General features: G+C 47.8%; 1 protein-coding gene across 2 annotated transcripts; it reads right to left on the bottom strand.

Moving 5' to 3' along the window:
- Positions 1-670: 670 nt before the first annotated feature.
- Positions 671-23,369, bottom strand: TMEM209 (transmembrane protein 209). 2 transcript variants are annotated; one of them, XM_058654946.1, is made up of 15 exons: positions 23,323-23,369; positions 22,343-22,479; positions 22,189-22,247; positions 21,590-21,721; positions 20,945-21,183; positions 18,150-18,348; positions 11,554-11,729; positions 10,900-10,971; positions 9,081-9,177; positions 6,627-6,752; positions 5,842-5,939; positions 4,671-4,785; positions 4,489-4,586; positions 2,899-2,972; positions 671-882 (listed from the first exon to the last, which is right to left on the bottom strand). In XM_058654946.1, the coding sequence occupies exons 1-15, from the start codon at positions 23,323-23,325 to the stop codon at positions 828-830; spliced, it is 1,680 nt and encodes a 559-aa protein (XP_058510929.1). In that variant the 5' UTR covers positions 23,326-23,369; the 3' UTR covers positions 671-827. The 2 variants fall into 2 exon arrangements, with proteins under 2 accessions (XP_058510929.1, XP_058510930.1); XM_058654947.1 differs by lacking the exon at positions 23,323-23,369 and adding an exon at positions 23,024-23,076.
- Positions 23,370-25,221: the final 1,852 nt, after the last annotated feature.

The raw sequence follows: 25,221 nt of genomic DNA, 5'->3' as shown, positions 1-25,221 counted from the left end.
TGTGGGCTGCTGTGTAGCAATGACAGCTGGCACCCCGCCAGCGACGGGCCTGCCCCTGTGGCTACGCCAGCACTCACAGAAACAAGGGTGGCACCAGCCCAAGGCACGGCCCTCGTGCCTCCTCAGATACTTTGAAGAGAATCCACCTTTAAAAAGCTAAACAGACATGGCCTCCGTATGATCTCACAGAAAGGAGTTCTAAAAATAACACTGCATGGACAACAATGAAACCGAGTTCTGAAGCCAGGGCCGCGCACTCTTTGGTGCTCTCAGATGTAACTCCAGTAGTTTATTTCTGCCAGTGAGACTGAACCCAAGGGGGGCTGAGAAGAGAGCGTGCACAGCCTCTTTCAGTAGTCTTTTAAGAGTATACACCACTTCGAAGTCAGAATCCCTTTTCTGAACACAGGACTTGGGCATACACACACAAACCCAGGGAAAACAGATGGAAACCACTCAACTCACAATTCTGTTCCTTTTGAAGTACTTAGAGGACTAACTATAAGTTTTTTAAAGTTAGAAGCCTCACGTTCTGTGATGACCTGAAGGGTCAAGTGGACCATTTCATGTGGGGATTACGGTTAAAGAGGGCGCTCCTGAACTCAGGTTAGCACAAACCCCAGGGGTGCGGTCTGACGGTCAGCTCAAACTTCTGAAATGCAAAGAGCATCAAGGTGACACGGCCAAGCCCCAGTGTCCTCTGGCCAAGGGGCGGAGTGTCGCAGGGAAGCCGCGGCGTGGTGGCAGGCTGGACACACAGGCAGTGTCGCGCAGAGGCTCAGCTCAGCTTCCTGCGTCAGTCCGCATGTTTGGAATGAAATGACCCGCTACTCGCCGAAAATCCACAGAATGTTCACACCGGATAAACCAAGATTAACTCTCCTATAAACAGAAAGAAAAAAAAAAGTTTTACTAGAATTTCTTGCTAAGCATTTAAGGTCTTGCTTCCAATAATGAAAACGAGAAACACTGAAAGGAAAACATGCTTAATTGATGACATTTAATATGATTCTGCAATGAATTATGTTACACATGGCTTATCAGGTGAATTCTACTAACACTAATTATGTTTTGAACTGTGCTTAAAATCTGCATTTAGAATAATAGATTTATGGAAAGTTGGAATTTTTCAATGGACTTTGAAACTATTATACCAGACAACAGACAGCACTAAGAGAGTACTTCCAGTGAGTAAGACGAAAGTGAAAGTGTCAACTTGAAACAATGTAGAATACAGGCCTCCAGGAGCCGTCTTCACCGGGGCTGGGAACTTACCAAGGAGGGGCGTTGTGCTGGGCCTCCTATGTATTTTATGAACATATCTTCAGCTAAACCACACTGCATATAACAAGACAAACCGCAGCAGAGTGGCCTGGAGGTGCTGAAGGCAGGAAGGGAGGAGAGGTGGGGACAGCCCGTCCCCAGCCAGCGAGCCAAGATCCACACCGAGCGTGGGGCAGCCACCCTTCACCCCTGGCATTGAGTCACAGTTCCAAGTTTCTGCCTTGGCAAAGAGGGCACGCGGGACACAGGCAACTAACTGTTCGCGGGTCATTTGACCCCAGGGTTTTTTCATATGAGGATATAGTAACTTTGATTAAAAAATTTAACCACAGCTATACTGCCAAAAATTCCCTTCAAAAATTTGGCAATTTAGGGGGCTGCAGGAGACAGCGTCTTGCTCGGATCCCGATCCCAGCCAACATGTGCTCATGCTGAGCTGGGCCCGGGCCCACCTGGATTCAGGGGCTGCTTCCTTTCCGATTGTCAACAACAATACAATAAAATAGATTAAAAAAAAATTGGCAATTTCTGTCAACAATTTATCCCATTTTCCCCCTCAGTATTCTCACCAACACTGGAAAGGATTAATTCAACAGAAATCGAATTCTGGCCTGTGTTTAGTTACTAGGGATCTGCACAGTGCTGTTCTGGGAAAGTGTCTCGCTCACTTGCCTGTCTTTCCTTCCTGATGTGCCCTTTTGTGACACAGATCATGAAGTGGCGTTTGCCATCTAGGTCTGTAGCAGGCTTTGGCTCAGTTGATCAGCTAATATTAAAGTTGATTTATTTGATGATCTTTTGCTGAACAGAACATCTGAACTACTGTGGAGTCCAGTTTTTTCTTCTGGAAGTACAATACCCAGCTAATCTCATAACTGTATAAGTAAACCAATACTGTATTTGAATCAATCTATTCTTACGGTTGTGATTCCCAATAAACTCTGAGACACTCCGTTTTTCTAAGCTACAAGCACGATAGCTTGTTTTAGAATATTGTAAAGATTAATCAGCCATATTAAAAGGGTAATAATTCTAAAGTTTTCCCTCTTGTTTTAAAAGAAAACCCCAAACAAAAAACACATTCACTTTAGTCTAAAATGTTTCATTTGTCACATGTTAGTTGCCCATTAGAAAAAAAGGGGCGGGCAAATGAGTACTTTCCAGTTTCCTGAGGTGGGTACTGGCCCAGCACGTGGGGTTTTCATCAGCGTAGCTGGGTCGGATGCCCTCCGCTGCAGCCTGACTCTAATGATGGATCTAATGATGGAAACTGGATTCTTCCCCGCCCTGGCCCGGCCCTGGCAGTCAGGGGCACCGGACCGTGAGCCAATCCATGGGCTTACTCTGGTGGCTTCTCAAAAAAAAAAAACCAGAACAAAAGAAAACCAAACCAAACCATTCCTGAAAAGAAATGGGTAAAACTAACTCAAATAACATATCTTATTGAATCCACTGTATCCAAACCAGTATTTCAGTCCAATGTACTGCTCAGTCAGACCACTGGCTTTCTGTGTTTCTCAGTGTCCACCGGCCGCAGGACAAGCCTGGGGCACAGTGTTCAGAGCGCAGAGGACAGTCACAAAGCAAGTACGGGGTCAGGAATGCCGCACCTACCCGAGCATGCCTGACTCTTTGGTCTTTATGATGTACAGGAACATCAGCAAAGTATGAAACAAATTATTTCTGCCCTGGAACAAAGACAAAAAGGAAAACAGCACTTCAACCAAACGAACAAGCTTCCCCCAGCAGGTAGTCACAGGCGCCCTCGTCACATGCCGCGAATCAAAGTGCCCGAGGCTTGCGCTGGGAGGTGGGTGAGAAAGGAGCCATGTGGCCAAGGAGCTTGAAGCTGGCAGGAAAGGTAGACGGTGAGCCGTGAAACAGAAGAACCTGTGACGAATGTTAGTTATGACAGGTGTGGGATGCCAGCGGAAACATAAAGCCATCTGTGCGTGTGTGTGTGTGTGTGGTTTTAAAGATCATTTTTTATTTATTCAGAGAGAGTGAGACCGAGCTACTCCCGCTGCCTATTCACTCCCCAAAACAGCCATAGCAGCTGTGGCTGGGCCAGCCCAAGAGCCCGGGCCTCCAGCGGCCTCCCACAAGCACTTGGGCCGTATCTCACAGCTTTCTAGGTGCACTGGCCAGCAGCTGGACTGGAAATGGAGCAGCTGGGACTGGAAAGCCTTCTACTTGAGACATTGGTGCTACACACGAAACACCACCTCACTGTGCCCTACAGCTGGACCCTTAGCCACCTGCCATTCTGCAAAAGCAGTTAATTCATATTTTCTTTTTTTTTTTATATTATTATTTTGTAAAGTCAGATATACAGAGAGGAGGATAGACAGAGAGGAAGATCTTCCGTCCGATGATTCACTCCCCAAGTGAGCTGCAACGGCCGGTATTGCATCGATCCAAAGCTGGGAACCAGGAACTTCTTCTGGGTCTCCCACATGGGTGCAGGGTCCCAGAACTCTGGGCCGTACTTGACTGCTTTCCCAGGCCACAAGCAGGGAGCTGGATGGGAAGTGGAGCTGCTGGGATTAGAACCAGCGCCCATATGGGATCCCAGGGCGTTCAAGGTGAGGACTTTAGCTGCTAGGCCACGCCGCCGGGCCCTAATTCATATTTTCAATTTGCTGATTAACTTCTACCTGTTTGCCCTGACAAGAGCTATTACATTTATTTGAGAAAGCACAGAGACAGAGCTCCTACGCACTGGTTAACGACCAGAATGCCTGCATTAGCCAGCAGTGGCCAGGCCAAGGACGCAGCTGGGAGCACAACCCAGCTCCCCGAGCAGGCGGCAGCAACCCAACTGTGTGAAGCCCTGGCACCTGATGCCTCCGCAGGGTGACAGAATCAGGAGTGGAGCTGGGACTCAAACCCGACACTTGGTTCATGATTTCTATGAGAAAGGGGTGAGCACTGTGGGACCCCTGGGTCCCAGTCCCAGCACTTCATTTCCAAGCCAGCTCCCTGATGATGAACCTTAGACACCGGGAATGGTAGCTCAAGCCTGAGTCTGCCACTCGGGTGGGAGGTCTGGATGGAGCCCAACAGGGTGTTGGTGTTCAGGCAGCAGCTTAACCTGATATGCCACAGCACAGACCCCTAGATGTGGGTATCTTAACTACCAGCTTAAACGCCTGCTCTAAACAGATGACCAGAGGAAGCCACTGGCGTCATTCTCTGAGATACCTTTGGAAGATTGTAGACATGGCGCTGGTAGAGAAGCTCGTAGTGCGGAGGGTTGATGGTACTCTGATAAATGCAGAAAGTGTTCTCGTTTGTCGCATCTGTAGAGGAAACACGCTACAGTCAACAGCTGCAGCAGGAAAGGCGTTTCCCGCACTGTGACCCGCTCTGGAGGAGCACGACACCTGGTTTGTTGGGGGTCTGCACAAAGTGCTGCGACGTGAACGTCTTCCCGTCAGGGTACTTGGGGTGCGGCGGCAGCCGGGAGTCGAGGTAGGTGCAGAAGACATGCATGATGACCTAGGACAAGAACGGCCGGGTCAGCGCGGGGACCTGCCCCAACACCACTCCAACGGAAACACTCTTCCCTAAGAGAATCAGCCAAAATGCCTTCAAGTGGTTCTATTTGTAAGATGAAAAGGATGAAGAGATAAAACACATAATTTTGGCAATATATCAATTTTAATCAAAAGTGTTATTCACATTAACAGATGGAATTCAACAGTAGAATCTCTTTAATTGTAAACGAATTCAGAAGTTTAAGCGGCAAGATCAAGTTTAACTCAGATAATCCACTTAGAATCGCAACAGACTATATTTTGCCAGCAAATCAATCTATACTTTCATGACATTTTCTTTTCAAATTGAAAAACTTTAAAAATACCCCAACTTGTAGAGTTGCTATTTTGTGTGTGTGTGTGTGTGTGTGAGTGAGTATACGTGTGCTGGAACAGCTTATCTACAACCAGGATTTTACTCTTTAAATATTTAACATTTATTTTTGGTTTTTCGTAGCAAGCCTAGAAAAACAACAAAGTGGAATGAATCATTCACACCCACAGTTAATCAACAGCAAAACCAAAATATACAAATTCAATTTTAATTAAATTTAGTTTTTATCCATAATTATTACTAGAAAAAAGTAGGCTAACCTAATCAGCCTACAGAAAAATGAAACATGCATGGTCTACCTTGGCATAATTTTTAATGAAGAAAAATAAATTAAAAAACCCTCCCCTGACCACAAATTTCCTAAATTTTTAGGCCTAGTATAGCAAAGTGATGGGGTCTTGGAAAAAACCAGGCCAATCAAAAAACCAAATCTAAAAGAAAAATAATAGGATACACAGTTTCACAATTTTACGTACAGGACAACCACAACTGTGATAAAAACACTGAAAACGCCACCACCTTAATAAAGGAAAAACGAAAGTACACAGAGATACTAACAGCCGCTGGGCTAAGAGCTGGCAACATAAATTACTTCTGTCCTAAACTCAAAGTTCCTTTTTTTTTAATAATGGAAAACTGACAGCGTGACCTAGCGGCAGAAGCAAGGCCAAGGGCAGGACTTACGGCCGAGTCAGTGGGCAGGTCGGTGTCCCACGTGCGTCCTTTGAAGCCGCCGCCCCCGTTCCAGCGAAAGGCGCTCATGCAGCCTCCCTGCGAGAGCTCTGGATGGCAGAGAAACAGACCGGCCACCCTGAGGGCTCTGATGCGCAAACGCAGGACAAGGGCAGCGCGCGACAGCACTTCCAAGCGAAGAGGACGATGAACTTGAATACTGAGCCATTTTATTTCTAAAACTTAGCTTAGTAATGAGGAAATTTTTCCTGTTTATCCAAATTGAGAGGCATTTAACTTCCTGAAGCAATGCCACGCAGAGAGGCGGTGCGGGCAGAGGTGGAGGGGCCAGCCTCCTGACGGTAAGAGGCAGGAAGAAGCAACATAGCAGATGGGAACCTTACAAATGCCAGAAACGAGGCCGGGCTTGCTCTGGGCGCCCACGGGTCCCACTCTGAGCAGTCTCCGCCCCTCTGAGGCCGGGCACACACTGCACATTCCCAATACGTGGCAGCATAACTACTATTTTAACATTTCTTTTTTTTTTTTTGTTACATATAGTATTTTTTATGATGTTTACATAGTTGATCAGGGTTATTTTAACATTTCTTAGCACAGGAAATCCCAAAGTTGTTCAGCTATTTTAGTTAAGCCATACTTGAATGTATATTTATAAAGTGTAAGGTCATAATTATGCACTGAATTTTAAAACAATGTCTGCTCCTTGTCATCCTGTACTCATAAGCCCCAGTGCAAAGGGAAACCTCCCAGACCATCTCCTTCCAATCAATACGGACCTTTGATCCTTTCGAACAAGTACTCCTGATTGGGTGTGAGGTCCAGATACTGCACGATCGTGTTCAGAGTTGGCATGAGAGGGGCTTTGACCAGTGCGGCTTGCTTCAAGCTGGTAATGCTTGCCTCTGTTGGAGACAGACAGACGACACGCTCATCCCCCTGAGGACTCCTAGCACAGAGCAGCTCTGCCTCCTCCCGGCCCGGCCGTCTCCGTGTGCCTTCAGTACACTCCCGGGGCTCAGGAAGGCCTTCCTCGGCCTCTCTGCCTCAAACTCCAGCCCGCTTCCTGCAACCGGCAGAGCGTCACCTTGCTGTGGGTCTGTCCCGAGCACTGACCGCTCCACTGTACTTACTGTGTCTTCTTTCTCATCTGTCTTACTATCAGGAAGAAAGCCAGGATGGGGCACTGGCCATTCTGCTCACTGTTGCACCCTCAATGCCTAGTGCAGTATCTAGCACATGGCAGTCACTACCTACTGCAGAAAGAAATGAAAGCAGCGAGAATTTCTGTTAACTTGCACTGCCTTACTCATGGTGGATTTCTAAGGTGTATTTATTTGGAAGGCAGAATGACAGGGAGTGAGGGAGAGCCAGAGAGATCTTCCACCTGCTGGCTCACTCCCTTGATGGCACAATGGACAGTGCCCCACCAGGCCAAAGACAGGAGCCAGGCGCTCCAGCGTGATCTTGTGTGTGGACGGTGGGATCACGCACCTGGGCTACCTTGTTCTGCCTTCCCAGGCACATTACAGGCAGATGGTTCGGAAGCACGGCATCAGGGACTTACGCTGGCCCTCCACTGTGCAACAATGCCAGCGCCACAGAGGCCACATTTGCACTCATATGTATACACATCCAAGGAACCAGCCAAATAAACTGGAAAAATAAAAATTAATGAGTGCCGGGTCTGGCGCAGTAGCCTAGCAGCTAAAGTCTTCGCCTTGCACATGCCAGGATCCCATTTAGGCACCAGTTCTAATCCCGGTGGCTCCACTTCCCATCCAGCTCCCTGCTTGTGGCCTGGGAAAGCAGTTGCACCCTGCACCTGCGTGGGAGACTCAGAAGAGGCTCTGGGCTCCTGGCTTTGGATCAGCTCAGCTCCAGAGCAAAGTTGCAGAGCGAACCATCAAATAGAAGATCTTTCTCTCTGTCCTTTGTATATTTGACTTTCCAATAATAATAATAATAAGACAAACCTTTTAAAAAAAAGAGTACCTTTTGATTTAAAATCAGAAAATTAAACACATGTCCTGGTAACATTACAAAGACCGGAAAAAAGCCCAGTGGAGCCTCAGAGCCTGAGGATTTTAACGGATCATTGTACTTGGTAAGTTACTTAACTTCTCCACATCTTAGTACCTTTATCCATAAAATGAGGGAGTAACAGCTGGCTTCCCAGGGCTCATGACAGACTCGGACACTTCACTAGCCAGGCGCTGCAGGGACGCACAGGTCCACACATCGCTGTCCCTGCAGCCGCTCAGCAGAGGCCGTGAGCGAGCGTCCACGCAGGAATGCGTGAGTTCCCCTTCACGGGCTCCCTCCCTGAATGCCCACGGTGCCCGTTCGGTCTGGGACTGGGTCAGACCTAAGCTAAACGCCAGGCCCTTAACCCAGTCTCTTAGATGAGTCGCACCAACTCAATCCGCAGGGCCATCACCACGGCTCCCCAGGGCTCCCATGACAGGAAGCTGTTTTCACGAGCCGGAGCTGGGAACTGAATAAAGGCTTTTCGGTGTGGGACATGGATATCTTATCCAGTGACTTAAGTAGACATTTCTTAATCCGTACAACAAAGATTAAGATACCCAAGTTAGAGGCTGCTGCAGCGCAGTGCACACGAAACCACTGACTTCAAGCCAGCACCCCATCTGAGTGCTAGCTAGAGTCCCCGCGGCTCCACTTCTGGTCCAGCTCTCCGCCAATGCACAAGTGCATGGACTCTCCACCTGTGCGGGAGACCCGGATGGAGCTCCCGGCTCTTGGCTTTCGCCTGGTCCAGCTTTGGTCGTCCACCTGGGGCCTGAGTCAGCAGATGCAAGACCTTTCTCTTTTCCTTTGTAACTCTTTCAAATAAATAAGCAAATTAAAAAAAAAAAAAAAGGAAAATAGAAAGTGTGATTGTGCAATTCATACTGGAGCCAGCGTGCACAACAGGGGCACTGTCAAGGGCAGGAGGTCTCTCTTTTTTGGGTGATAAAAATGTACTAAAAATGACTGTGGTGACAGTCGCACAAGCCAACTGCTGGACCGCACACCCGGAGAACTGTGTGGTACCTGAACGGCATCTCAATCAAGATGGCACAGCAAAAAAAACGGATTACAAACATCGCGTCTCTCCTCACCTCTGGACAACAGAAGCACCATTAAACAGCACACCACAAAAACAGCTTTTTCCTTTGCTAGATTTATTACGGATAATGGATCAAGCTCAGGGTTCTGTTTCCACGTACCTCCTATCTGCAGCTCTGGACAGCCTATCCGTCTCATCTGGGTGCTCACGGACTCCATCTCCTGTACAAGCGGCACTAATATCGTCTCACTGATCCACTAGGAAGAAACGAGACATCAACTTTGCACACATAATTCCAAAAGGCTCATCAAACCATTTCCATTTCTATAAGCAGCTCTAACAGCGTCTTTTTCACCTTTTTCAAAAAAACTATATTTCCATAATTACAGTTCCCTCATCTTAAAGATTTTTTTTAAATTGGAAAGGCAGATATACAGAGAAGAGGAGAGACAGACAGGAAGATCTTCCATCCACTGATTCACTCCCCAAGTGGCCACAATGGCTGGAGCTGAGCCAATCCGAAGCCAGGGGCCTGGAGCCTCTTCCAGGTCTCCCACACAATTGCAGGTTCAAAGCTTTGGGCCGTCCTCGACTGCTTTCCCAGGCCACAAGCAGGGAGTTGGATGGGAAGTGGGGCCATCGGGATTAGAACTGGTGCCCCGATGGGATCCTGGCATGTTCAAGGTGGAAACAGTAGCCGTTGAGCTACCGTGCCAGGCCCTCTTTTTTTACACTTATACTTGAAAATTAACAGAATCATACAGTTAAACAGAACAGAAGCCAGAGTATTTGAAATCTACACTTGGTCTTGGCCAAAAGGACGAGAAGTGACAGCTGTCTGAAGTCTAGAAAGAATTAACATCCAAAGAATTAATCCTTAACTAAAGATTAAGAATCAAATATGCCTGGAGTGTAAAGCAAATTACATTCCTCTTTCTTAAAAGATATTAGAGACAGAGCGTCCGTGTGTTCTACCATCCAGACACCGCTCGAGCCAGGGACGGGTCAGAGACAGGGACAAGGAGTCCAATCCCCAGGTCTCTCTTGTGAATGGCAGGAATAAGACTCCCTTGGTCCCCAGGCTCCCTGCCACTGTACACAGCAGCGGAGTCTGGCCACAGGGTCAGAGCTGGGACTCAGCCCAAACGCTTCAGTGTGCCGTGCAGGTAGCCCAGGCGCAGGCAGACCACTGGGCCAAACCGTGAGATCACGGCTAACTTCAGGACATACAATGAGCAGGACCTCCTCGTCTGTCTGTGCTGCTTCCTGAGCAGCCTCAACCAGCCTTTCCTTTCCCACTTCGAGCCATAAAATGAAAGATTAAACAACGTCTGAGATAAAATAAGCTCACAATTCTTTATAAATAATTTTGAATTCAAAAGCCTATAAAAACATACAAAAGTATTTGTAATCTATGCTGTAATCAAAAATTTAATATATTTTCAAGAGCTGAGCCGAGTTCACGGGATGCTGCCTGCAGCCCTTCTCCCAGCCAGGCTGTTCAGGTGCTGACTGCAGGAACGGTAACCATGGCCAATTACTGCAGCCCGCACACTCGGCCAGCGCTTCACTACACTGTATCCTACAGATCTGAATTGTTTACATTTTTTTCTAAGCAGCTAATATTCCTAAAGGACTTGAGATTTTATATTTTGTATTTTTTACTAACTCATGATATCACCTGGCTCACTCGTTTTCCCAACGTGTATTATACTCACCTAGCTGCCAGCCTGTCTGGCTACATCAAAGCAATGTAAACAGTCAGGAGACGGACCAACTCCAGCCAGTGTTAACTGAGCAGTTCTGGGCTGAGCTCAACAGTCTTAGTATGGACTGACTGATTTAAGATTTCTTTAACTTTTACTGGGAAGGTAGATTTAATTCTGATATTCTAATCAATAACAGCTCTGACCACTACTCTGATAAGATGCTTTGCATGTCCGGGCACTAAGTGTCCGCGGGGCAATGTTAGCACTTACATTTCTAAACTTGGCCGTCCAGGAATCCATGTGATGAAGAAGCTGCCTATTCATGGCCACTCTTGCCCAAACCTGTAAAAAGTGCGTATTTAAGATGGACAGTCAGCAGGACAAACTTGTCAGAAATCATCAATCATTCCTCCACTCGCAAAGTACCTGATGAGCTTCAAAAACCACCTCAAACATTAATATTCATTCAACTTCCTTACTACTCGTTTATGATTGCTGTTCAAGACATGTTTTTAAAAATTTGTTATATTGGTATGTTTAAATAATTCTTGCTTTTACGAACAATAGCAAAATCTGGTATTTAGCTTTAAACCGGTGAAATCGCAGATTAGCCAACATTCTGATTTACACGTGTTTTAAAAGCAGGAGTCTCACATACTGAAAGCACAACAATGTTCCAGGCAGGGCACTCATGTCAACTATCCACCGTGGAGAATGAAACGTGGACCATCATTCAGTTCCAGATACACAACGTAAGAAGAGAGCCTTTCCACTGTTGAACGCATGCTAGACTGGCCTTGAGATCCAGTGAAGGTCTTAAGGGAGCCCAGGAAGAAAGTGCTGCAGAAGCAGAAGGCAAGGCCTTCCAGACACCTCCAAGCCCAAACCGAAGCCCCAACGAAGCCCCGTGCGTCTCCCGCTTACCTCCTCTGCGGCCTGTTTCGAGCTGAGGTCAGCTTCATCCTTGCTGGCACTCGGGGCCTGAGACCTGCATGCCAGCTGATACTGGAACTTCTTCAGTGTCTGGGCGTAATCCCCCACGGAGCGACTGTAGTTCCAGAAAGTGGGACTGGAGGAAGAGGAGGTGGAATCCGGGCTCCCTACAATCATTCAACAGTCTGTTTGTGGTCACGCATTCACACTGGGTGTCCCAGCACCGAGCACGGCAGCCAGAGTGAGAAGCCAAACCCTCCCAGAGCGACTCTCCCTCCTCAGCATCTTCCTCTCTTCGCCCAATTTGGGCTACTTGCACCAAAAATGAACAAGGACGGGCACTGGTGTGGCGGGGACTCCTCCCTCTGTGGGGCTGGCATCCCACACGGCCCAGCTCCTCTCCTGGGAGACCAGCAGAGAACAGCCAGCTCCGCAGGCCCCGCAGCCGTCGGGGAGGCCCCACACCGACAGCTCTGGCCTTGCTGACCATCTGGGGACTGAACCAGAGCTCTTTCTCTAACTCTTTAAAATCTGTCTTTCAAACAAAAACAAAGACCACCAAAAACTACAAAAAAAGAAACAAGTTAAACTGAACACTTCCTGGCAGTTTCAACTAAAGAGCCACAGGAACGGTAAGCAATAAAAATAAATTTTGTGGCAAAATAAGGCTTGTTGAAATAACTGGGTTAGAAACAGCAAATCTCTTCAGGAAATAAACGGGTGACACACAGCCTTGCTGGGGCCTTGGAGACTCGGGGTGGACCTCCCCAGCCCCTCCCCAGGCCCTCCCCGCTAGCGACCGCTGCAGGTTAGCGTCACTTCTCCTTGAGCCACACTGTGTTTCATTTACTAGTTTACTGTAATCCCTGTGTTTTATGAAAAGACCACCAACTGATTACACTACTAAACCTACAAATTCCTATTCAGGAAATGTCCACAAAAAGCACCATCAGCGATCTATTCCTACAGAGGCCTTCACCGACCTCAGCACACCTCAAGCTGACAGTGTGTTCTCTCACACAGAATCTGCACCCCTCAGGCATGGACCATTTCCCCCCGCAACTAACATAGTACTTTGTTATTTTTTAGTTAAATAACAAATTCTCCATGATAAGTTATGATAGAAACAATACAGTTTGCTTCGGTATGATGTTTATAGGCACAATGGATGAGAAATCACGGAAGGGACGTACGGCCAACACCTCGGTTCACCACCACCATGGCGTTGGCCAATCTCGGGCTTGCTGCTTTGGCTAACACAGTGTTTCATCCAAGCACACGTGAGAAAAACAGCTCTGTGCAGTAAAGAAACATCAGACGTTGGACGAGGTTAAACTTCCAAGTAGGACTTCTGACAAAATGGACTTGTAGGAATGAATGAATATCAAGAAAAGAACTTGTAAGCCAACACAAGCGATTTGATAAACAGGGAACAGCAGAGGAAGATGTAAAATAGGTGAAGACAGAGCGCAAGGTTAGCCTGTCTTCATTAACCAGCTTGACCATTAGCTCAGAGAATGATAATTAAACTTTCTGTGAAAACATATAAACTACAGAAACATTCCAATGAAGACAGGTTTTAGACAGCGAAGAGAGACAGGACACTTTAACCCTTGTTGGTGCGTTTGGCACACTGATTAAGATCCCGTATCAGAGTGCCGAGCTCTGCGTCCCAGCTCTGCCGCCAAGTGCAGTTTCCTGCCAGTGCGCACCCGGAGCAGCCTATGTGGCTCAGCACCAGGGTTCCTGCCACTCCCGCCCAAGAGCTGGACTGTGTCTCTGGTCCCTGGCTGTAGACTGGTTTCACTGTGGCTCATTCACTGTGGGAATGAGCCAGAGTATGGGACTCCTCCCTGTCTTTAACAAAAATACATGCATAGCAAGTAACAAAACAGGAATTCTCCATTATAGCCACTACAACCAACAACGGAATAGCCCCATACCTATACCTGCATAACTTCAACAATCTAAGAATGAAAGCACACATCAATTTAGAAATCTGACCACAGAGCAAATGAGGTAACTTAAAATACCTCCTACTACAAGTATCTGAAGGATTTCTGGGGTCCGAATTTTGGCACAGTGCGTTAAGCCACTGCTGTGACAGCATCTGCTTAAGTTCCCACCTGTCTGCTTCTGATCCAGCTTCCTGCAAATGTACCAGGGAAAGCATATGAACATGGCCCAAATGCCACTCACATGGCAGACCCAGAGAAAGTTCCAGGCTCCTGGAGTAGGCCTGGCCCAGCCTCAGCAGCTACTGTGGCCGTCTGGAGAGCGAACCAGTAGATCAAGAATGCTCTCGGTCATGTACCTTTCAAAAAAAAAAAATAACAGTAAATAAATATTTTTAAAGAAATGACAGACATGGGGTGGCATGGTGCAAGCCAATCTTCCACCCGGTGTGCTGGCATCGCATATGGATGCCACCTGGAGACCTGCACGCTCTACTTCTGACCAAGCATCCTGCTAATGACCCGGAAGAGTGGGGACCGATGGCCAAGTGCTTGGGTCTGTGTATTTACCTGAGAGACCCTGAAAAACCTACTGGTTCCTGGTTTTGGATCAGCCCAGCTCTCGCAACAGAAGCCAGCTAGGGAATAAACCAGTAAATCATGATCTCTCTATGTAATTATGACTTATTAAATAATAATAAGTAAAATAATTTTTAAAAATAAAATAAAATTTAAAAATCTAAGAAAAAAATTAGAAATCACAGATCAAAAAAATTTTAAATGAAAGAACTAGAAAGACACTCGGGCTGGCGCTATGGCTCAAGAGGCTAGTCCTTCACCTTCAACCATCAGTATCCCACATGCGCACTAGTTCATATCCCGTCTGCTCCACTTAAAAAAAAAAAAAAAGCAGTGGAATCTGGCCCAAGGCCTTGGGATCGTGCACCTACATGGGAGACTGGGAGCAAGCTCCAGGTTTGGACTGGCTCAGTTCTGGCCACTGTGGCCATTCTGAAATGAACCAGTGGATGGAACATTTCTTTCTCTGCTCTCCTCTCTGTAAAATCTGCTTTTCCAATAACAATAAATAAAGCTTAAAAAAAATTCTATATAACAAGGAATATCTTATAAAGAATCAAATAGAACTGAAAAGATAAAAGAAAAAATCCCAAATGAATGAAACATAAAAACTCAATTAGCTAACAACAACTAGACTAATGCTAAAGACAGAGCCAAGCACGAATCCAAGCTGACTGAATGCGGGTGAAGGGAGGCGGCAGCCCCGCACGTCAGGAGGGAAGCCGAACCGTGAAATGCAGCAGAAACGCAAGCTTAGAAAGAGGCCCAGTTTGCAATCACCTGTGTTAACTCACGCATCTCACCGTGACCAAGTGAGCAGCCCATTTCACAATACCAACCAAGGCACAAAACAGCGTCACACAGCTCCTGGTCTGACACACGGGAAGGAATGTTCCAGCATCTAAGTTAGAGAACACTTAACCTGAATCTAATAACGAGAACGCGATCACACAAATCTATGATTGCAAAACAGCAGCCTAACCTCTTCAAAATGGAAATGTCATAAGGGTCCAAAAGAGAAAGCAAAACACACGAACATCTTACAGAAAACAAAAAGTGTGAAAACGAAGGGCAACACATCCAGATGCTGCACGAATAAAAGCTGCAAAGGTCACAGCGAGGTCAGCGAGGCCATGCAACAACCGACAGTAGCAGCGAGTACACTCAGACTGTAGTCAGAAGGAAAGCCCTGGTCTGGGGAGACACACATGAAATCCTGAGCCATGGATGACTTTCCTTTTTTTTTTTTTTAAAGATTTATTCGTTTTATTACAGCCAGATATACACAGAGGAGGAGAGACAGAGAGGAAGATCTTCCGTCCGATGATTCACTCCCCAAGTGAGCCGCAACGGGCCGGTGCGCGCCGATCCGATGCCGGGAACCAGGAACCTCTTCCAGGTCTCCCACGCGGGTGCAGGGTCCCAATGCATTGGGCCGTCCTCTCCCGCTTTCCCAGGCCACAAGCAGGGAGCTGGACGGGAAGTGGAGCTGCCGGGATTAGAACCGGCGCCCATATGGGATCCCGGGGCTTTCAAGGCGAGGACTTTAGCCGCTAGGCCACGGCCGCCGGGCCCGCCATGGATGACTTTCAAAGGATTCAGCCAAAAAGGAAACCAAAGGGTATGTGTGAAGCACACGTGAGCGAGACTGAGGCGGGAGCAAGAACGGACTGGCTCGTTTGTTCCCACCGCAGAAAGGAGCTCAGGTACACGCAGGCGGAGCCGGAAGGGACACCAGCCGAACGGGAACTGCAGGTGTTAACACGAGCCACTTCGTCAAGACGTCACCGTGAAATGGCGTGCCCAGCACCAGACACGTTCCTAACTACCCTTCTCCGTTAGCGGAGCTCAGGGCCTACAGAGCGACTCCAGAACCAGCCAGGGAAGCAGATGAGCCAGGAATACTCTGCTGACACTAGAAAGGGTTAAATAGCACAGACTGCTGACGCCATGTCCACAAAGGCTGGTCGAAAGAGACCCCACTACCCAAACCGGGGACAACTTAAACACCAAAATCCACACGTCACAGAATCTGGCAGAACAGGGAAGCATGCTGTGGCACCTGCAATGCTGGCATCTCATACAGCTGCTGGTTCTAGCTCCAGCTGCTCCACTTCCGGTCCAGCTCCCTGTTAAAGGGCTAGGAAGAGCAACAGTGGGTGGTGCGTGTGTTGGGCCCGCCACCCACAGGCCGCCCCGGGAAGCCCCTCCGGTGTGGGCCTGGCCCCTCGGGCTGTCTGAGGGTGAGCCAGCAGGTGGAAAATTCTGTCTCTCCCTTTCTCTCTGAAATTCTTTTTTTGTTTTTAAAGATTTTTTGGTTTTGTTTTTATTGAAGGTAGGATATACAGAGAGGAGAGACAGAGAGGAAGATCTTCCATTTGCTGATTCACTCCCTAAGTGGCTTCAATTACCAGAGCTGAGCTGATCCAAAGTCAAGAGCCAGGAGCTTCTTCCAGGTCTCCCACACAGGTGCAGGGTCGCAAGGCTTGGCTGTCCTCAACTGCTTTTTCAGGACAATCAGGGAGTTGGATGGGAAGTGGGTCCACTGGGATTAGAACTGGCGCCCATATGAGATCCCGGTGCATGCAAAGTGAGGACTTTAGCCACTAGGCTACAGTGCTGGGCCCAATACTTTCTTAGTAAACTTGTTTGCTTAGGTCAAGCATATAAGAGAAAAATTGAGGGCGAGGACCCGGCATGGTAGCCTAGTGGCAAAAGTCCTTGTCTTGAATGTGCCAGGATCCAATACGATTGCCGGTTCTAATCCCGCAGCCCTGCTTCCTTCCCATCCAGCTCCCTGCATGTGCCCTGAGAAAGCAGTCGAGGACGACTCAAGGCCTCAGGACCCTGCACCCACGTGGGAGATCTGGAAAGGGTCCGGCCTCCTGGCTTCGAATCGGCTCAGCTCCGGCTGTTGCAGCCACTTAGGGAGTGAATCATCCGATGGAAGATCTTTCACTGTCTCTCCTCTCTGTATATTTGACTTTCCAAGAAAAATAAAATAAATCTTAAAAAAAAAAAAATCCCAAATTTAGAAATGTTCCTTTTCTCTATAAGTTTTATTTATAAATAAATTTTATTTTTATTTATAAAGTTTTTATTTTATTTATAAAGTTTCTATTTAACATTTACTATTTATTTATTTATTTACAAAGCTCCTATGGGATCTCCCATGTTGGTACTGGTGCCCAAGCACTTGGGGCACCTGCTGCTTTTTGGGCAGCTAGAACTCAATGGGCACCCACGTGGGATGCTGGCGAGGCTGGCAGAGGTGTAACCCAGAGGCTTGACTTGTCAGCCACAACACTAGTTCTCACATTCTTTCCAATATATTTTTTGCAAAAACTGTTCATAAAAAGTGATCATATAACTGGACTGAAAACAAGAGTTTAAAAGTCTCAAAATCTGTAAGTACAGATCAAATTTCTAACCACAGCATAATCTGGGGAGGGAAAAAAAAAGAAGATAATTAAGAATCTTTTCAAGCTTGAAAACTCAAACTGACACCAGTAACACTTTCAAAGAATAACAATTATCCCAAGTGACTCGCAGGTCAAATACACAAGGGCCTGAGGACTGCGCTTTGTGTTACACCCCGTGCCGTTTGTAGCAGATTTCAAATATTTCAATAAAGAAACACACATGCGTAGAAAATCACAAGAGGCCATCAACCCTTCCCTTTGCCACCTGCAGCCCCCGGCCTCCCTCGGGAGATCCGAGCCGTGGCCTCTAGTGGCTTCCTCGCTCCGGCTGTGTCCCAGCACCTACCGAGCTCCACCGTCAAAGCTCATCACCAGGAAAATCATCACGCAGCTCAATAACAATTTGGTTTCAAATAACTGACTTGGTAATTATTAAACGCACCCCACACAGATTAAGGACTGCTACCTTTTTTTTTTCTAAAGGGAAATATTATATGCTTCAATAAATACTAAAAGGCAAACAAAGAAGTGTTTTGCAAGACAGTAGCACTTAAGACACACTGAGAAAAGAAACAAAACTTAAAGCAGTGAACACACGAGGCAGAGGGGAGGGCAGGCGTGAACACGGTACCCAGCTTGGCTCTCTGCTGCTTCTCCTCCTGGCTCCGCAGGAACGTGCCCAGCGCCCGCAGGTCGGTCATGTAGTCCTCGCGCTCGGCCGGGGAGCTGTAGACGCTGGGCGGGGAGCGGTAGCGCGCCCTCAGGCCGCTCTCCGCGGGCCCCAAGGTGGCGGCGTACGGGGCCGAGGGCGAGGGGCTCAGACTCGCCAACTGTGCAGAATAAAAGAACCTCAATTACTTACTTATTTTTAATTGAGTATACAACAAACAGTGCTGGTGAGGCTGTGGTACAAAATGTACCATTTGTGGCTGGCAGGATGCCACATGGCACAGCTTCTTCTCAAAGGAAACCATTTCTACTCCTAACCATTCAGCAGTTGTCCTCCTTGGCACTACACAGAGGAAACTCACACACAAACCTGCAAGCAGTGCTTACAGTAGCTTTATTTCCAACTGCCAAAACCTGGGAACAACCAAGATGTCCTTCAGTAGGTGAATGGATAATAAAAATGCTACATTAAAAAAATATTTTACTTATTCAAGATCTTTTTACTTTTATTGGAAAGTCAGATATACAGAGAGAGACAGAGAGGAAGATCTTCCATCCACTGATTCACTCCCCAAGTGGCCACAGTGGCTAGAGCTGAGATGATCTGAAGCCAGGAGCCAGGAGCTTCTCTGGGTCTCCCACGCAGGTGCAGAGTCCCAAGGCTCTGGGCTGTCCTCCACTGTTCTCTCAGGCCACAAGCAGGGAGCTGGATGGGAAGCGGGCTGCTGGGACACGAACCCATATGGGATCCTGGCATGTTCAAGGCAATGACTTTAGCCACTAGGCTATCGTACCAGGCACCTATTTATTTTTAAATCTTCAAAATATACATGGCTATGTCACTTTATTTTCATTTTTATGTGACTGAGACAATACTGGTTGGCTTTGTATCTTTAAGTTAACCAAACTTTAAAAAAATCCTTTAAAAATATTTTCATACTGGCTATGTATATTTCAAAACGAGAATATATCATAATTTATATTTTCTTCTTCCGCACATATTGATTGTCTGCAATTTTTGGCTACTGAAAATAATGTTGTTACGTACATAAATCTTTGCTTGAATTTGATGATTGATTCCTAAAACTATTAAGTCAAAGCATATAAGCATTTAAAAATACATATTCTGATCAATTTAATAAAAATGCTACATTATGTTAAACTGCTAGAAAAAAATGGATAGGAGCACCTCGTTTGGTATAGTAACATTACTATTTTAAAATATTTATGCGATATAGAAGATTTTTTAAAACAGTACTTTTGATTTACATTTCCTGTAACTTACAAAGCTAACCACTATATTTTATTGATCAATTACTAGTATTTGAAAAAAAAATTTATTTATCTGGAAAGGCAGATTTAGAGAGGAGGGGCAGAGAGAAAGATGTCCTATCTGCTGGCCCACTGCCCAGGTGGCCCCACAGCCAGGGCTGGGAGGTCTAAGCCAGGATTCCTCCAAGAACTTGCCGTGTATCAGCGGGCGCTGCAGCAGAGGCGGCTCGGCCAGGGCTTCAGCTGGCACTCGCATGACGGCGCTGCGGCTCATGGCTTGACCTTCTGTGCCGACACACGGACCCAGCGGACAGCATGCATGCTAGCACTGTCACCAAGGGCAGGCCTCCCTTCACTAAGTATCTCGCAAATTTCATGCTAATACCATTGTTTCCATTTGTTACCTATTCCTAAAGCTTCATTTTCGAGGCAGCAGGTGAAGTATGGAGAGCCTGGATCCCCTTCCCTCCTGGAAATCCAGCAGGACTTGTGGGCTCCGGGCTTTAGCCCAGCCCAGGCTCGAGGCTGTGAACATTTAGGAAGTGAAACAATGAGTGCAAGAACTCTCTGTCACCGCGGGCCCGGTGGCGTGGCCTAGCAGCTAGAGTCCTCACCTTGAATGCCCCGGGATCTCATATGGGCACCAGTTCTAATCTCAGCAGCTCCACTTCCCATCCAGCTCCCTGCTTGTGGCCTGGGAAGGCAGTCGAGGACGGCCCAAAGCTTTGGGACCCTGCACCCGCGTGGGTGACCTGTGGAGGTTCCTGGCTCCTGGCTTCGGATCAGCGCAGCACCAGCTGTTGTGGTCACTGGGGAGTGAAACATCGGATGGAAGATCTTCCTCTGTCTCTCCTCCTCTCTGTATATCTGACCTTGTAATAAAGTAAATGAATCTTTAAGAAAAGAAAAGAAAAGAAAAGAAAAGAAAAGAAAAGAAAAGAAAAGAACAGAACTAAGGGGGCAGGGGGCTGGTGTGGCGGTGTAGCGTGGTAATCCTCTGCCTGTAGTGCTGGTATCCCACAGCTCCTGAATCAAATCCCGGCAGCCTCGCTTCCCATCAGGCTCCCTGCTTGTGGCCTAGAAAAGCAGTCAAGAACGGCCTGAAACCTTGGGACCCAGGACCCTGCACCTGCGTGGGAGACCAGGAAGAGGCTCCTGGCTTCAGATTGGCTCAGCTCCAGCCACAGCGGTCACTCGGGGTGTGAACCAGCTCCAGGCTCCAGGCTTCAGATCAGCTCAATTCTGGCTGCTTTGGCCATTTAGGGAGTGAACCAGAGGATGGAAGATCTCTGTATGTCCTAACTCTGCCTCTATAACAGCAACAACAACAACAATAATAAAAATGTTAATTCTTAAAAAGAGGAATTTGGCTCTTAAGTGAGTGATCTGGGAAAGTTAACATTTTTCTCACTGATAAAATGGAAAAGAAAAAGTTGCAACACACTAGATGCCTTTAATATGACTGGCTGAGAAGACGGTGGTTACCTTGTTATGGCCACTGCCCGGCGTGTAGGTCACTCCGGGACTGTAGGACGCACCGCCGCTGGAGGAGAGCCCTTGCAGTGGCGGGCTGTACCCAGCCATGCAGTTGGGGAACTTGGGGCTGCTGCTGGGGGATCGGGACGGACTGTAACTCAGCACACTCTGCCCCTGAATGGAAGGGGAAGGTGGAGAGGGCGGGACCGGTGTGGCTGTCACATCACGTGGAGGAGCAGTCTGCACAGCTAGGACAGGGAAAAGGACATCAATACACGTGTATAGGCATGACATCTGAGCACAGAAATGCCGGAAAACACACAGTAACAGACCGACCTGAGTGCTCCCAGAGGACACCCGTTAGGTGCTTGCCATTTCTACTAAGTTCAAAATAAGAAACTGGTTTCAAAGTCACAAATTTGTCACTTCACTTTAATTCAACAACGGCACGGAACGTCGGTGAGGTCGCTGGACGTTCGCCCCATTCCGTGTATACAATCAGGAATGTTAATTACTGTCCTTAGGACAGTTCACTACAGCTCAACCAGATGGACTTGGAAAGCCCCTTCTGACCTTCAAGCTCATGACAAAGGAACATAACTTTAAGGCTTACTGCCAACTTTGCCACACCTTTGTAAGACACAAAACACTTACCAGCCGTTCTCAGCCCTAAAAGTGCCTGCTGTCCAGGACTAGCAACCAGACTGGTTGGCGCCACGGTGTATTTGAAATATCTCCAAAAATCAAATAAGGCATTCAGGCTGAAGAGAGACGCCAGGGCGAGCTCTGCAACAGAATGGCAGGGCATTTTTCCTTAAAGGGAAGAGTGCACACTTGCTGGGGTTGGGAGCCTACTGTACTCGAGCAAATTAACAACAAAGTTGGCAACTACCTTCCTACCCCTGGTTGACAGCCACGCTTGGTGACTGTCTAGCACACACAGGCTTTTTTACACATGACTGCAGAGAGGCAGCAAAGGGGAGAGGATGAAGAGAACAGGGCATTGCTGGGCCGGAACTCTGGGCGCTCCAGAAAGGCGAACTCGGACCCAGCGAGGGCAGCGAGGGCGGGTCCATAGGGCAGTAACCACCAAGCTCACCGTCCACACTGTTTACCTCACACTGTGTTGTTTAGTTCGATGGTCTTGTCTTCCAGATTGCCCCTCCCCTAAGGGCATGTTCTACCTTGTCCCCTTCAATTATGGGGACAGAGCAGGCACTCAATGCTTGTCGAGTCCCAAGTTAAATACTTACCAATATACCAGAGGGGCCAGAACGTCACATTATAATACGAACTGATCAATTTTCCAGTCCTGAGGAAAAAAAAAATCAATCAAAATCTTCACTAACTTTAAAGGCACCAGCCACCAGCTTCTTCCTTCTCGGCTTTTCTGGGTGATGAACTTACATTTCTGTATATATCATTCCGGCCATGGACACATTGAGGAGTCCCCAGGCCAGGACCACCTTTCTAGCCTCTGCTTCCTTCCTCATCTTGATGGTGCAGTCAATGAGAGACGCACTGGGGCTGGGATCCCTCTGTGTCTATTCCAGGCAAAAGGCAGAGGAGTTAATCACAACAAACTATTTCTTCAGAATTCAAACTCTCACGAAGTCGGAGCTGCATATACTGTCCCCATCTTTACAATCTTCCCCACTCTTTACTGTTCATGTAGGAAAAAGGGATTTCGTAACTCCTTTGCTGCCATAGCAGAAGCAATGGAGATTGCGCCTCGGCCTTTTGGCTAAGATCAAGTGTGGCAGTGAGTGCGAACCGGCTAATGACTTCAGAAAACAAGTTCCCACGTTCAGTACCCGCTTCATTCCCCAAGGGAAGGCCTCGCGACAATGTGCAGTGATACTCCTTCATCTCTGGAACGTGTCCCAAGGGTTGGCCACGTCTCCCATGCCACCCTGTGTGCGGCCTCCCTGCGCACGACCCTAAGCAACTGCAGTGGGGCCACCGGGTGCAGGAAACCCCGCTTTCTAGCCGGCCGCGCGAGGACCTGTGTTAGGTCGGCGTTGCCGTCGGCGGGGAGCACGGGCCCGGCAACACGTGTACTCCGAGGGGCGCGCACCGGCATTTCACTTCATTGCTTTGTTGCACTCATCCCTCGCAGGCAAGCAGGGTCCTTTCCCTCGGCTCCGGGGAGTCGTGGCCCAGAGAGGACACCCTTCCTGCTCCCAGCCCCATGGAGCTCTCCCCGGTGCGCAGCCTCCCGCCTCGGCTCCCTCAGCACCAACTTCAGCAGCCTCTACTAGGGACGGGAGGCTTAACCCACATCCTGCCATGGCTGAACCCCGGGCAGCTCAGCTGGCGCGGAGCTCCCACAGCCCGTGTGGACTCCACATTCAGGAAACACACAAAAAATAACCCCGAAAACGCACCATGGTCCTGCGCCGGAAACTGCCGCAACGCGCCTCTCCTACGGCACATGCGCAAAGGCCGGCTCTGAGGCGGCCGCTGGAGACGGGCGGAAGTACATTGTCCGCCTCTTCTCGCGAGAAGTCGGGGAGGCGGCGGGAGGAGTGGAGTCGTAGCTGCGTTACCAGGGAAACGGCTGTCTAGTCTGGCTCCACTTGGCTGAGGGAAAAATCTGAGCGATAATATTCAGACCAGATTTTGAACGCGCACAAGGAGTAGTGACTAGAACAAGCCGGCTTTTGTTCATGCTAATGTTGTTTTAGAGACCCACCTTTGAAGCCGACTTCAGACTAGAATTAGAGGGTGTGAGACTGTGTCCAGACCCAGCCATGACAAAACATTTCTTTTTCCTGGATGAAGTCGATGTATTTATTTCAAGGGTTCTGATCGAGTGTAAATCCTAAATACCCGTGTGAAGAGTGCAGCTCTCTTCATTAGGTCAGCAGGTGCAGTAGCAAGGCAAAGCGAGGTGACCAAGCAGCGCCTGAGGAGACAGGTGGACCCCAGTCCAGCCCTGGTGGGCTTCTTGGAGGTGGCGACACTGGCTGAGGCTAATGCCTCAACTGGACATTGAGGGCTGTGGACTCTTCCAGTATATGCTCCCTCTAAAGACTAATGATCGCAGTGACATTGTATATGCCCAGTGATCAAAATAGTCCTAAAATCATCCCAAATAAAATAGAGGAAAATGAAATTTCCGTATAACATTACTCACTATTGTTGAAAATCTTAAGGTATGCTAGGGTCTTGGAGATCTTATTATTATTTTTTAAACATTTATCGCTGTTACAGTGTCAGCAGCAACGTTGTTTCACTCTAGTTTTTAACTCATTAGAGTTGTACTAACTTGAAAAATATACAACACTGATGTCATCTTTTAATTTTTTAATTTTATTTTTTTAAATACTGTGTACATAGTTGAGAGGGATGCATGCCCATGTGGGCCTCTGGGATGGGGAGGGTCAGGTATGGAGAAAGGTGGGATGGACACGTGTTTCAGTTTTTCTTTTGCTCCCATGTCCACAGGGGAGGGGGATAAAGGGCCGCTGTTTGCTGCCAGACTCCGTCAGCTTCGGGATAGGAGAGGTTATTTAATGATGCCTTAGGGACCCCAATACGGGAAAGTATTCCAGGTGTTTCACTTGATGGTTTCCATAGCCCTGAGACGTTGCTCCAGATTTTTTTAAGAAAAATCTTTCTAAGGTCTTTTGATCAACAAAGTCCACCTTAGTGCAACCACAGACCCAGGAACATGCTGCAAAGCTTGGCCAGGAGAGTGGTCCAACCTGTTCTGCTTTCCATCCTCTAATGAGGCTAGGTTCCCTACGGGCCTAGAGGAGCTGGTTGTCATATCCCACAAATGCATCTGAGCATGCTGCCATGACGGTGTCTGCAAGATGGCTTCTCTCAAGGCTTGTTTCCTTGACCTGCAGGCTGCCTTCTCTGTCCTCACACAGTCTTTACTTTGTGTTCTCAGGAGTCCCTAGTGTCGCCTCTTCTTTTATTATTATTTTTAAAAGATGCAGTATTTGTTAGAATGGCAGAGAGAGAGAGAGAGAGAGAAAGACCCTCCATCTGCTTGTTCACTGCTCCAATGTCTGCAATAGCCAAGGCTAGATGAGGTCGGAGTTGGGAGCCAGGCACCCCATCTCAGTCCCTACTTGGGTGCCAGGAGCTCAGGTACTTGGGCCACTTTCCTGCTGCATTTCCAGGCAGTTTAGCAGTACTCCAACTAGTTCCCCATATGGGATGCCAGGGCTGCAAGCAGCAGTTACACTCACTCAAGCTGGCCCCTCTTCCTCTTAGAAGGACTCCTGTCATATCGGATTAGGACTGCACTCTTATAACCTCATTTAACTTTG

The sequence above is a fragment of the Ochotona princeps genome, chromosome 25, assembly GCF_030435755.1.
Source record: "Ochotona princeps isolate mOchPri1 chromosome 25, mOchPri1.hap1, whole genome shotgun sequence".
Classification (NCBI taxonomy): domain Eukaryota; kingdom Metazoa; phylum Chordata; class Mammalia; order Lagomorpha; family Ochotonidae; genus Ochotona; species Ochotona princeps.
This window is presented reverse-complemented; position numbering and strand designations above follow the sequence as displayed.

Coding starts and splice junctions, on each gene's coding strand:
- TMEM209 (XM_058654946.1), bottom strand. Junction 22,248..22,342: donor GGAATGATATATACAGAAAT/GTAAGTTCATCA, acceptor TTTTTTCCTCAG/GACTGGAAAATTGATCAGTT. Junction 2,973..4,488: donor ATGTCTACAATCTTCCAAAG/GTATCTCAGAGA, acceptor TCTTTGTTCCAG/GGCAGAAATAATTTGTTTCA.